The sequence below is a fragment of the Podarcis erhardii genome, assembly GCF_964252035.2.
Source record: "Podarcis erhardii genome assembly, chromosome: Z".
Classification (NCBI taxonomy): Eukaryota; Metazoa; Chordata; class Lepidosauria; order Squamata; family Lacertidae; genus Podarcis; species Podarcis erhardii.
In genome coordinates this window covers 50,361,247-50,374,957 of record NC_138504.1, presented here as the reverse complement: position 1 = coordinate 50,374,957, position 13,711 = coordinate 50,361,247, and the positions used below count along the sequence as shown (strand labels likewise).

Genomic DNA, 13,711 nt, shown 5'->3' with positions numbered 1-13,711 from the left:
TTTATTATTACTGGCCTGGAAAGTGCTTCGTTTTGTAAATTGATCATTAATTTTATCAAGTGTTTGTTTAATGTAGTTCCACTTAAAAAATCATCAAAAACCACTTGACTTATTCTTCATTCTTGAATATGTAAATACGTAGAGAATGGGCAACGTAATGTCGTTTTTATAAAAAGGACAATATTGAATGTTTTTACTTTTAAACACAGAGCTAGAGCTTCCCTGGTTCTTGTGCTGTTCTGGGTAATTTTCCCTCGACGCGCTATTGTGCTTGTGTACCTCACTTCCTGAACTACACTAAACAAAGAAGAACTTAATCTCTGTGATTCCTTTTAGAGGGATATTCAGAGAACAGATGGTCCTAAAGTGTTTTGTTTTCAAGATTTAAGAAATATACATATAGATGGAATCTTAACTTCCTCCCCTCAGCCCTTACTTACATTATTGCATTGTATTATTCAGCTCACTGTCGTAAGTTTCTGTGACTTGTAATTTTCTCCCGAAAGCAAACTTCTGCTAAGCCTTCTCTTAAAAGCCTCCATGCTGCCTGTGACCCCCCTGCAGTGTGGCGAGAGGGACAGTGTGCCTAGGATAGCTCCGGAGAGCCTTTGCTGGTTTTATTCTGTGCTGTGTTTGTTGGGAAGCCTTTTCCACTCCCAGCAGCCCTTGTTCCTAGGATACGAGCAAGTGCTGTGCCAGGAGAGGAAATGCTGCCAGGCCAAAGAGCTGTCTTGGCCGGATGGTGTTCACTGGTGTCCATATGGTCAGGTCGGAGCGTCTCCCCAGAGGCAAGTTAACGCACACTGGCTCAGCCACCTCCTTCCCTCCGGAGGTCCGCTGGAGGGCTCCTGCTGCCTGCCCATGTGTGAATCTTGATTAATTTTTCATTTTTAATGAAGTTTGATCATGTTTATTATTTCACATGATTGACTGCCTGGTACTCCCTCCATGTAATTGATAAAGCACATTTCTCTTCATCTGTCTCTTGTTTCTTCAGGGCAAAGTTATAAGATTGTGTTCTGTGGTTAATGTTAGATTTATTGGTCCCATTAGATGTATAAATTATCTCTCTCTTTTCTCTCTCTCTCCCCCTTTCTCTCCACAGGAAATTCTACAGACTCTGACCAAGTTCTGCTTCCCCTTCTGTGTGGACAGGTAGTGTTAGATTTCTGTACTTTACAAGAAGGGAAAAACAAAAACAAAAATAGCCCTCTGTCAATAAAACAGTTGCAGAGAATAAAAACCGCATCGTTCTTAATGCTTTTCCTACCTGAACCTGATTTAAAACACCCAAGTGTAAATTATAGTGGCAACATCCTTTTTTCTAAGGATTTTTATAGGCACCATCAAAAAAGTTTAAATTTTACCATGCTTCGACCAACAGTCGTATCACTTTTCTTCTTGCTACTAATGAAGCTTTTAATGCCAAACTTAAAACTTCTGCTGATTTAATGGTTAGACTCCTGTGCTTGACAACTTGCTGCATTTACAACCATGGTTATAGGTATTCTGCAAGTGTGAGTTGCTGTGTTTATTTAATTTTGGAACTTTCTAGAGTTTCAAAAGTTTTGATTGGAGTAGTAAAAATATGTGTGCTGCCTCCCGCCCATGCACTCTCAATATCTGGAGCTAAATATCTGGATTTTGAACTGGGCTGATCCAGAGCTACTTAGTGCCCTCCACATCTGGTGGTTTTAGCCCTCAGTCTCATTGTTCTGCTGCTGCTGCTATTCTTGCCATCATTCGCCTTCTTGTTTGTCCTCACTGCCACATGACGTGGTTGGCGTTGCTATGCAATGCTCACGGGTGTCTGCAAACTAAAATCTGTGTGGGCCAATCCAGCCACTAGGCTTATATGGCGGTGCAGGTAAATGAGGCCAAGGGCATTAAGGCCAAACAGAAGAGGAAAGATAGAACCCAGGAGCAGACTCCAGGGAGGACAAAAAGGGAGGAATAGCAGTGGCAAGGTGAGTAGTTCTTTTTCTTCTAATCATTCCACTGTGCCAAATGTCCTAGTCAGGGGTGCCATCTCCTAGGGGCCGAGCCCTTTTGGGCCCCCTCAATATTTTTGGGAGAGGGGGCCAGCCTCCCCCAATGCTCAAAGGAAGTGCAGGAAGTCAACCGCGAAGCTGAGCGTAGTGCTACTTCAGTGGTCGACTCCTCCTCCTCTCCTCAGAGGATGGAGCGGGGAACAGCTCCCAGCCAATGGCGGAGGCAGCAGCAGCAGCCGCTGGCCATTTAACCCCCCAGCTCCTCCTGACGTAGAGACGGCATCCATGCAACGTCGGCCCATCCATTCTCCTTTGGTGCTAGTTTTGGCATGAATATCCATATGAAATTCACCTGGAGAGCTGAGTGGTGGAGTGCAGCCTTTGCTGCAGAAAGTCCTACCCCCAGCGTCACCACTCAAATTGACCACATAGCCAGTGATGGGGAAAGCCCCTCTCTGCCTGAGACCTTGAAGAGCTCCTTCTAGCCTGAGGAGGCCGTAGTGGGCTAACTGGACTGCCATCCAATTCACTGGAAGGGGGCTTCATATATTAATGGGGAATATTTGGGGCAGCTGTGCTAGTACTAGCCGAATAGTTTGCCTGTGGCCTTCTCTTTGGGAACTCTTTTTCCTGAGCTAGGAATACTGAGATGATAGTGATGATAATATAGCTGATTCACTTACAGTGGTGCCCTGCAAGACGAATGCCTCGCTAAACAAAAAACCCGCAAGACGAAAGGGTTTTCCAATTTTTAGCGGCTTCGCAAGACGAATTTCCCTATGGGCTTGCTTCGCAAGACGAAAGCCCATAGGGAAATCTCCGGGGACAGCGGGGAAGCGCAGCGCGCCTTCTCCTCTGTGCTGGTCCCGGGGGAAGGTACCGTGGGTGTAAGCAGAGTCCACACGAAGAGGGGCGAGGTCCAAGACGGGGAGCCGGGCGGGGAACAGGTACGCTGGAACAGGAGGCCAAGCTGGGAACTGGAACACCGGATAGTCAGGAACAGGAGGCCAAGCAGGGATCAGGAACACAGGAAGGTCCAAAGCCAACAACGACGTTGCTCCCGCAACCTGGGGCCAGGCTGACTGGGCTTTTATCCTCTTCTAAGGCCGGGGGCGGTCCCGACCCCCAGGAGCCCCGCCTCCTCTGGCCTTAAGGCGAGCACTCCTCCTGGGGGCAACCAGTTCCCTTCGCCTCTCTGCCCTAAGCCTCTGCAGATCAGGAGAGGCCGAAGGGTTACTGGGCCCTGGAGGAGGCTCACCTGTGGCCACTGAGTCGTCAAGCCCCTCTGGGGCCAGAAGGGCTTCACCTGGGGCCAGCTCCTGATGCTCTGTCACAGGTGCAGGCTCTTCAGCATCTAGGCCTTGCCCCAGTTCAGCCGGCCCTGGAGGCGGGGACTCCTGTGCAGGCTGGGATTCCTCTGGTTCATCCTCTGAATCGGAATCCCAGGCCATCACATCCTCTGTTCCTGGACCTGTCCTGAAGGCTTGCGGTTGGAGGTCCGGGAACAGAGGAGAAGGCGCGCAGCGGACCTGTCTTGAAGACCGCAAGTCTTCAAGACAGGTCCGGGAACAGAGGAGAAGCGCTGCCGCCTTCCCCTCTGTTCCTGGACCTGTCCTGAAGGCTTGCGGTGGGAGGAGGGCTTTCCTCCCCACCGCCAACATTCAGAAGGCTGTTCTGAAGGCTGGCGGTGGGAAGAAAAGCCCTTCTCCCCCGCCAGCCTTCAGAAGAGTTCCCCGCAGAAGAGTTCTCCAAGCTGCGGATAGCAGCCTGCTGCCCCTATCCGCAGCTTTGAGAGCCCTGTGGGGAAGTCCTGCAGGGCTCCCCAAGCTGCGAATGTCTGCCCCGCGCGAGGGGCGCTCTGAAGCAGAGCGCCCCTCGTGCAGGGCAGCAGCCTGCTATCCGCAGCTTGGAGAGCCCTGCGGGGAAGTCCTGCAGGGCTCCCCAAGCTGCGAATGTCTGCCCCGCGCGAGGGGCGCTCTGCTTCAGAGCGCCCCTTGCGCCGGGCAGCAGGCTGCTATCCGCAGCCTAGGCAGCCCTGCAGGAACTCTTCTGAAGGCTGGCGGTGGGAGAAGGACTGTCCCCGGACCTGGTCTGAAGGCGGTCTCCCTAGGAACGCATTAATTGATTTTCAATGCATTCCTATGGGAAACCGTGCTTCGCAAGACGAAAAACTCGCAAGAAGAAAAAACTTGCGGAACGAATTAATTTCGTCTTGCGAGGCACCACTGTATTTTTGCTTCTTAATGTGCCCCATTCTGGGCCAGGTAAGCACTTTCAAATCTCTAACCCAGCTACAGAAATGATAGCAAACACCTACCAAAAAGCAAAGTTCCCTTTTGCCTTGTGTATTGGTATTTCCTTATGCTGCCTTTACCCTGGATGTGGCCAAGCAAGATGTCTCAAGATGAGCTCTGCCGAGCCTTCAGGGGAAGGAAGCGGATTGCCAAGAACACCTTCCTCCTGGGCTCTGCAGCGGATGGAAAGCATGATCTTAAACCACACAACTGGTCTTCTAGTGCAAATATCTAGAAGAAGCAGATGCTCTTGCTGCCGACTTTTTAACAGCAGTATTTCCTCGTTCGCTTGGTAGTAAATATTCACATTGTGTGAAGTGGTACCCCTGCCGCTCCCGGGCTCCCATCTCCTTAGACTTGCAGTAGCTAACGTCAAGAACTATTTTTGACCATAATCTAAATCTGATCTTAATCACAATCGTTCCAGAAACATGTTTTCCTCATTTCTGTGGAATTTGCATGGCATCTGCAGGCAGGAGGGTCTCCCCACCCCCACCCTTGAATAAATCATGATTATTTGCAATTCATACTTGTATTTTCCTCTGAGCATTTGTTCACCTATCATTTTTACCCCACAGGCCAGACTGAATATGTATCCAGGGGATAAATCAATATGTTCTTTATATATTTTTAAAAGCCAAAAATCTCTTTAAAAAAACAAAGTAAAACTCTACTGACATGAGGATATACACAGGAGTTGGGCATTTTAATAGCATCAGCCCATTCTTTAACTTACCCCAACCCTGTTTGCATAACTGGTTGATATTTTTTGTATATACAACGCGCGCACACACACACACACTTTTGCCGGGGCTTAATTTATGCTTTGAATGCTGTATTCAATTGTAATTTATGCTTTGAATGCTGGACTCAATTGTTGTAACAAGCGAAATAATGAAGAAAAGAGTGCCTCTGGTGGTGTGCAGAGTCCTTTGTGTCTGGGGATGCTACAGAGCTTTCATGTTAGTGTGGAAGGGGGCTCACAATAAGCTTCAGCTCCAGGACCTACCCCCTCCCCATAGAAATTAACCACTGAATTCCTTCCCTGCCCTGTAGATACACTGTTCTGAATGTTGGCGGTGCGGAGGAAAAACCCTCCTCCCACCGCAAGCCCCTAGATACACTGGTCTTCTGCTGAATTGCCTGTGTATCTGTGCAGCTCCTTAAATAAAAGGACCCCAGTGGAAGAGGAATGTGGCAAAACCTCATGAATTTCTGTGGCAGGGCTTAGGGGTAGGGGAGTCTGATTCCATCCTCTCATCACCATTTTGTTGCCGTTGCGACTTAAAAAGACTCATACACTGGAAGCAGAAATGAGCTTTGTCAATTACTTCCCTACCTCTTCCTATGCGGATCTGAACAGCCCCAGGTTTATAACTCTGATTAAGACAATCAATTCTGGGCAGGTCCCTTTCTGGAAGGAAGCTAACATCTGTTTCTTGGCACAAGCTAAGGGTGGATCTTGGGATGGAGTGAAAGGCTGAGAGGCCTTGGCGCTGGTGGAGAATTGTCCTGCCTTCGAACATTGGCCTGTCTCCCCCACCCCATGTTCCTTTCATCTCAGTTTCATGATTCTTTGAACTTTTAATTGAATAAAAGAATAACTAGAGATAATGCTGTAATTTTGGCAAGCATTACCCAGAGATGGTCTTGGTGAAATAATCACTGTTTGCTCTGGGAAGGGAAAAAGGCGCCTCCCCCCTTCTTCTCTGCCTACCTTCAGTGCCCTTTCTTGGCTCACTCTGGGGGCTTCCCACAATTCCCGATGGCTAATAATAATAATTTATTTGTACCCAGCTCATCTGACAGGGTGCCCCTGCCACTCTGGGTGGCTTCCAGTTTTGCTATGCTCATCCTGTCCATCTCTTTTGGGTGGCCCAGCTGGAGTCCTTGCTGTTTTGTGGCTGTTTCATCATTCACAAAAAGGAATGGGTTATTGACAAAGTATTCCGTGATATTCTTGCGAGGAAGCTGGTAAAATGTGGGTTGAACAAGGTAACTGATAGATGGATTGGTAGCTGGTTGACTGACCAATCCCAGAGTACTCACAAATGGTTCCTTGTCATCCTGGTAAAAAGTGACAAGTGGGGGTGGTGCAGATGGTGATGGGAGCTGTGATGTGACTGGTAAGTTTGGGAATCTGTCTCTGGGCAAGGAGAGCTGAGTGAGGTTCCTGGGGAGTCGTCAGCTGCAGCTTGGCATACGGCAGAGCAGTGAATGGTTGTGTTGTCTGGGCCCTGACTGCCTGGCCAGCAGGATATTTTCTTGGCCTGCACAATGTTGACTTCCCTGCTTAGGGAATTCCTAGATGCTGGTTTTGCAGCTCCAGCTACTAGCACAGCGCTGAACCATAGAAGAGACTGTTCCTGCCCCTGTTCCTCAGGGATCATTGAACCAGAGGTTCTCACTTGTGGAAAAGGGAGACTCAGATTTATCTTAGTGCCTTAGCAAGTTAATGAAAACCAATCTCCTTTTGTCATAGAAGGTGTGCCCGCCTCATAAATGCTCTGGTTTTAATTGTGGACCAGTGTGGCATATGTCTCTCATCCTCTAACCTTCCTCTTACTAAAATTAAGCATTGAATCACCATAGTAACCTTGCATCCACAGACCAAGTAGAATGGCCATTGGAGAGGGTCTTTGGAGATTCCTAGGCAGAGGCCTGGCATTGAAAGCATTGCTTGTTTGTTCTCCCTTTCTGTATTGCTGGGACCTTCTCTGCTGCCTTCTCATTCTTAGGCTCCCGTTTTCTCATCTGGAGAAGACATGGCCTTTTACCTCGGCTGTTCACAGGATTCCCACGTTGGTGAGGATGCCTCCCTAGTTCCTGATTGCATTACTTGTAGGTCCAAGCTGCATTTTAATAGTAGGGAACCTGGATCTCATCATAGGTTTTTACACTGCAAGAATGAGAGAGAATTAGGGGGTTGAATTCAGAAGGGTGTTTACCTGGCCCAATCTCCTGCTGAGAGGTCTTTATGCCTGCCAGTCTCACTCTCCTGTGAATAAAGTTTCAAAGCTCAGACCCAAGGAGAGAGCAGTTGCTTTGCAGATAAGTTCCCACAGAATGAAGTGCTCTAGACATTTCATAAGGTGTCTAGCAGGCAGTACTTATCCACCCTTACAACCTCTGGTGTAAGGGTGATGCTGGGTTTGAGCCTGATCTTTCTGCAGATGGTGTATCAAGGCAGGCAGAGAGACTAGTATAATGTCATCCTATAGGTTTTTACATGAAGAGTGTTCTTGCACCAGATTCCTTAGTCTCGGCCCTTCTGCCTTCCCTATAGTTTATTTTGTTTTTTTCCGCCCATATTACATTTTGACAGATGGAAGTTCTGAGACAATCTTGGTTTGCAAACCTTCAAAAAGTGGGTTGAGCAATTAGACATCCCTCCCAATGGGTATAGGGACGCGGGTGGCACTGTAGGTTAAACCAGAGAGCCTAGGACTTGCCAATCAGAAGGTCGGCGGTTCGAATCCCCGCGACGGGGTGTCGGTCCCTTCTCCTGCCAACCTAGCTGTTCAAAAACACGTCAAAGTGCAAGCAGATAAATAGATACCGCTCCGGCGGGAAGGTAAATGGCATTTCCGTGTGCTGCTCTGGTTTGCCAGAAGCGGCTTAGTCACGCTGGCCACATGACCCGGAAGCTGTACGCCGGCTCCCTCAGCCAATAAAGCGAGATGAGCGCCGCAACCCCAGAGTCGGTCACGACTGGACCTAATAGTCAGGGATCCCTTTGCCTTTACCTAATGGGTATAAGGTAACCCAGGTTGAAGAATAAACAGTGTGCCACCATAAATTTATTTACAAATGCAGCAGTTAGCAAGACAACTGTATGAATGAACAGAGAGTTACTCCATGCATCAGAAAAGCTGTTGTTGTGCAGTTTCCACAAAGAAGAAACTTCAAGGCTACTGGTTCAATTTCAGCTTGGCCACAAATCTTCCAGGTGGCCTTAGGCTAGCTGGTCACTCTCGAAGCCTCAGCCCCCTGCTTCTATAGGGATAATATTTCTGACCTAACCCTTAATGGAGTTGCGCTGAGGTTTTCTTGAAAATAAGTATATAGCACTTTGAATGCTGAAAGTGCTCTACACATGCTAAGTATTGTTAGCCTTTGGCCTTCTTAAAGAATGATCCAGTCCTCTGCTTTGTCTCTGAGCCATGCCTGATTGTTCTGTAGGAGTGAGCTCAGGATCACAAGCCTGCAATTTGCTTGTGTGTGATGTGGCATTCACAAAAACCTGGCAAAGCATAAAGAAATTAGGCTGCATGTTATATACGTTTTTCCTCCTGTACCCCATTCTGGAAATTCATGCTTTAAGTAATAGGTTTCACACATGGTATAAAGCAAGCTGTTATTTATGAGAGAGGTATCAAGCTGCTAGCAGTAATATCCTTTACTAATTATAGTGTTAGGAAAGGAGGCTTTGTACCCCTGCTTTTAGCTTCAGGTGCCTTTCTTCCCCCTGCTCTGCTTCGGTTTTTAGCCAGAGATGTTTTTTTTTTAAGAGTGTTTGAGGAGTTGCCCCTATAGAGGTGAGCTCCTTTGCAAGGCAGGAGGGGGCCCAGCATTGTCAAACAATATTGTTGCATTGTTTGCTCTCTTGTAGGCAAGGCAAATGAGCACCTTGCCACAGAGTGCAAGTTGATCATAACTTTCAGAAAAGGCCCAGATATGAACCGTGTTATCAAGATTGTTCCTTGGTGTGTGGGATGTGCTTTGGAGCAATTGTGCAAAGAGGGTGAGCTTTGGTGAAGAGCAGTCTTGCTGCTACAGCACCTCTCGGAGGAGGACTCTGGAGCGTTCAGCATTCAGGCACAATTCAAAGGAAAGGCTGCGCCTTTTTGTTAGGGCATATTCTGCGCTCCCATTTAATTTCCTCCCCCCCTTTTGTCCCTGGAATACAGTAGTTTATTTTTTTACTTGTAGTAAACTTGGGGAAATGGGTCTGAACGTTTTTGAACTGAGGTATTATTAAAAGTATAAAATGTTATCCAAACCTGGAAACACAGCATCCCTTTTGTGTGCAGTTTTCCCCCTTAAATGAATACTTTAGTTTTAAAAAAGAAGTAACCAAAAGTTCTCTCCCTGTTTCTTGAGAAAACTCAAAGCTTTCTATTCTGGACATAGAGTCTAATTTTTTTTATATATATAAAAAGAGAGAGTGCTGCATAACTGTGTTGGTTGTGTTACATAGTTTGAAAGCTTCATGTAAATTTAATAATAATAATAATAATAATAATAATAATAATAATAATAATGTTATCCATCTATAATTATCTACCCAAAGACCTAGGACAAACAGACCTAAAACTAGTTGTCTTCAGTTGGTGGTAATCAGCAGTATCAAATACCTGGTTACATAGAATGGAATTTAAAATCTCTCTTAAATAAGATATATAACCTTTCTGTTGATTAACGGGAAGGCCTAGTTAGAGAGATAACATTTTTTCTTTGGGTAGTGTCTTCACACACCTGGCTGAAACTTGCAGTTTTGGCCACAACAGCCAAAAGGCTTATGCAGTTCTTCAGATATGTTGGGTTTTTCCCTACCTAGCCAGTTTTATGGCTGGCTTTTAAAAAAATTTAGTAATTCGGAATCTCTGTTAGTGATGACATCCTTAACACAAACAAATAACTTCCCACGAAAGGTCAGACCCAAAACACTGGCCTTGTCTAGCTGAGAAGGTGTTAGATGGTATTTGCCACCAAACAAGTCTTCTGCAGAAACCCACTTATATAAAGTAGGACTGCAATGTTTGGCTGATTAGGTTGTGGTGGGAACTGTAACAGCTGGATGGACCAGGTTGAGGAAAGCTGGGTTAGATCAATCTATTAAAAACTAGGGTTGTCACCTGTTTAAAGAAGTATTAGTTAATCATCATAATCTTAATTAACCGAAGCAAAAAGCATTGTTTGACAATGCATGCATGTTGTCATAGGAGACGTCATCTTACGTATTCGCTCTGTGTTGGGGGCAGAATGCCTTTTGAAAAGTCTGCCGTGTTTCAGAAGGCCATTTGGCTTCTTTAAAATTACCTTGAGTTATTGTGCTGCTTCTCAGTGGCTAATTTCCAGTGGTGGAGAGAGGTCGTGGAAGCCTATCTCTAGCAATCCCAAATTTAAGGGAAAGACACTCTGCGCATGCTCAGATGCACCCTCCTATCTTCAAAACTAATTTTGGCAGAACTGACACATTGCTCTCATCTGGCTGTTGGCATACCTGTTTCCTTTACTGAAGCACTGACTGTTACCCCATGATATAAGAAGACAAAGAGGGAAAGTTTGTTGCACCCTGTAAAGAAGCCTAAATCCATTTGACTAAAACTGCCTATTTCCCCTTGTTTATCCTTGCTTCTCCCCCCCTCCCCCCGTTTTCTCCCTTGGGTTGAATTTTAGATTGGAAGCCCCTCAGGACAGAGACCTGTCCTCTTGGGCTTGGTAAAGCAGTCATGTGTCCGGCCCTCCAGAAGTTGCTGGGCTTCAGTCCTCATCACCCCTGAGCACTGGCCATGTGGGCTGGGGTGACACCTGGGGGCCACAGGTGCTCCATCCCAACTGTGTACAGTGATGACACTACAGTATTAGTATTATGGCTAGTGCTGTGGTGGTTGTCCCTGTGGTTTGTACTATTTATTAATAAATGTGAATCATGAAACTCTTCCTAAATTGTAAGGTTATAATCTGCAAAGAAGCCAGGGGGGAGGTGATTCAGCAAACACACGTGGGATGTTGGCTCTGCCTCAGTATCATAAATTTAAGGGATCCTTAAATTCAAAGGTTTGGGGCTGGTGCAGTTTTGGTTTTAGGTAGTACTGTACTTACCACGGTGGGTCCAGCTAAACTGGAGCTTTACCTGCCTTTCTTTTCTCAGAAGCGGCACAGAGAGAGGAAGTGCTGCTGGTTCAGTGACTTAAGTCTGTTTAGATACTTGGCGTGGTTGCAATGAACAGCCCATTAATAGATTCCTTTGTTCTCCCCATTTCCAGCCTCACAGTTGGCCAAGTTGGCCAGAACTTCACTTTTGTGCTCACAGACATTGACAGCAAGCAGAGGTTTGGGTTCTGCCGCTTATCGTCGGGGGCCAAGACTTGCTTCTGTATCTTAAGGTAAGTTAGAATGCAGCCCTTCTGCTGCCGCCACTGCCTTGCTCTGGGAAGCAATGTTGACATCCTGCTTCTGTTGCTTTTAATTAACACTTTCCAGCTGTTAAGAGAATCACTTTCCTATCTGTTCCTCGGGAAGTCACTGGACTTCAGGAGATGTGTGTGTGTGTGTGTGTGTGTGTGTGTGTGCGTGCCAGAAAACTTCTTGTGCTCTGGCGTTCTTTCTCTCCTGTTATCAGCATTTTTAATTTTTTTTGACTCAGTTGTTTCTGAGTTGATGGGAGAATCATCGCCTTGTCCCTGTGGTGAACTGGCTGCGAGAGAGGACAGTTGCTGCCACAAACTGGCTGCGTAGAAGTCTGTATAGGTAATTTTTCTGTGAAGGAGTTTTGATTGGAACAAGAGAGGTATTTCTTGGGAGTCGGCACACATCATGTCATTCTCAAGCATGCCACAAGACTGTTGCTGTGTGAACAAAGGCAATCTGCACTGGCCACTTTTGTTGGGCATTAATCAGGAGGGTGTTTGCCTGGCTCCCATATCCTTTGCACTCACTTCATTTTACAGGAGGACAGTTCCTCCCCCTCCTCCTTCTTCCCATGAGGAGCTTCAGTTTTTAAGAAAGAGAGAGGTATTCCCTGATTCTGGTGCACTGAGGTGCCCTGGGAAGGGTTCGGACACACTCTATTTTCGTAACATTCACATGAATAAACAGTGCAAGAGTGTATATGCATGTAAATGAGTGCTGCACATCTCAGCAATGATTGAAACAACAACAACAACAACAACAACAATGTGCTTATATACACCATTTTGCCACAAGTGACCTCAAAGCTGTTTACGTAAAAATAAATCATACCATTACAAACCACAGAGCACAATTAAGATAACAGTAAAATCTCACCAATATCGAATTACAAGAACACAACATCATTACTATGAAACAACAAACCCCATGCTCAAAAACATTCTAACCATAGCCAGCAAAATGAGAAAAAATGAGCCCGTTCTCACTGAACAGTGACAAAGAAACATGTGACCAGCCATATGACACCAGGCAGAGGGTGTTCCAGAACTGAGGCACCACGACCCTACATATTTTGCAGCGTAAATAAGCTGACTTTGTTTACAAAGACTACTAAGGGTGCAGGCTGTGTTCTGTTTTGTATCCCTGGCCCTTGCAGTGCAACTATGTTCCTCTTGCATCCGTTTCCTCAAGAATGACCCTCGTGGCTAATTGCTCCTAAACCAGGACGGAAGCTTTTGATAAGTGAAGGCTAATCAAGCAGTTGACCAATAATGCTTTGGTGCCTAAAGTGGAAAATCCAGATAGAAAAACCCAAATTATATCACCCGTACAGGGGCTGGGAGGAAAATAAAACTTGTCCACTGCCACTTTGCCACACATAAATGTTGCTCAAAAATATGGTGCCTCGGACAGTTTTGTGCTCTTGTACTACTTGTGATCTTGGACTTGGCCCCGGTCCTGAAGATGAGTTGTGGAGTTGAGCCTGGTGAGCAGCAGTTTTTCCTCCACCCACTATGTTTATCTTGGGCCAAAATCACACCTCACCAGCCCAGGCTGCCCTTGCTTGGAACTCTGGGAGGTTAGGGTATGGCTGGTTTGCACTTCAGTGAGGTTTGTCTGAGTAAATATAGTTTCCTTGAGTTATTGTTAAAAACAGTAATGGCTCTGGAAAGGAAGCAGGAGGTTCTCCAGGACTTCAGAGGGGATTCTCTTCCAACTACCTGGAGATACCAGCGGGGATGGAGCCCGGGGCTTTTTGCTTGCAAGGCAGGTGCTCCACCGCTGACTATGGCCCTCCCTCTCCTCTCAAGATTCGCAGCACAGGCATAAGACCCCGCTCTCTCCTGCTGCGCTGGAAAGGAGCTACTTTTCAAAGGAGGAACTGTGGCCGCACGTAATCCCTGGGCGATTGTAAAATTTATTTTGAATAAAGTGGATGTAAGAGATCCTTGAAGGGAAATTGGTTCCATCTAAATCTTTCACTGGTCTGTCAGTTTTGTGGTTTGTTTTGAAGATGGAGTTGCTGAAAGCGCCCGGCTGCTGATCTCAGTCGGCTGGCGTAGCTGCATTGTCCTGGCAGCATCACTAGGGCTGGGAGGTCTCAGTGCCCCAAGGCTCCCATCTGGTAGGTTTGGTCTCCAGGTTTCTCAGAAGGTGTTTGCTGGCTGAGAAGGTGTGTCCTTTATAGGACATGAGAATGGCACGTTTCTGCATGGAGAGCATGCAAATGTTTCCAAGGTTTAATGTCCTCCCAATGGTCAGGGCTCCCCTGGGCCTCTAAGAGAAGGG

General features: G+C 46.6%; 1 protein-coding gene across 8 annotated transcripts in view; it reads left to right on the top strand.

Moving 5' to 3' along the window:
• The window catches only part of DENND1A (DENN domain containing 1A), a 269,468-nt gene that overhangs the window by 94,692 nt on the left and 161,065 nt on the right, over positions 1 to 13,711 (top strand). For all 8 annotated transcript variants that reach the window (XM_081847502.1, XM_081847498.1, XM_081847500.1 and 5 more), the window contains exons 4-5: positions 1,106 to 1,155; positions 11,278 to 11,397. In XM_081847502.1, the coding sequence (XP_081703628.1) occupies positions 1,106 to 1,155; positions 11,278 to 11,397 (170 nt within the window). The remainder of the gene's footprint in view (positions 1 to 1,105; positions 1,156 to 11,277; positions 11,398 to 13,711) is intronic.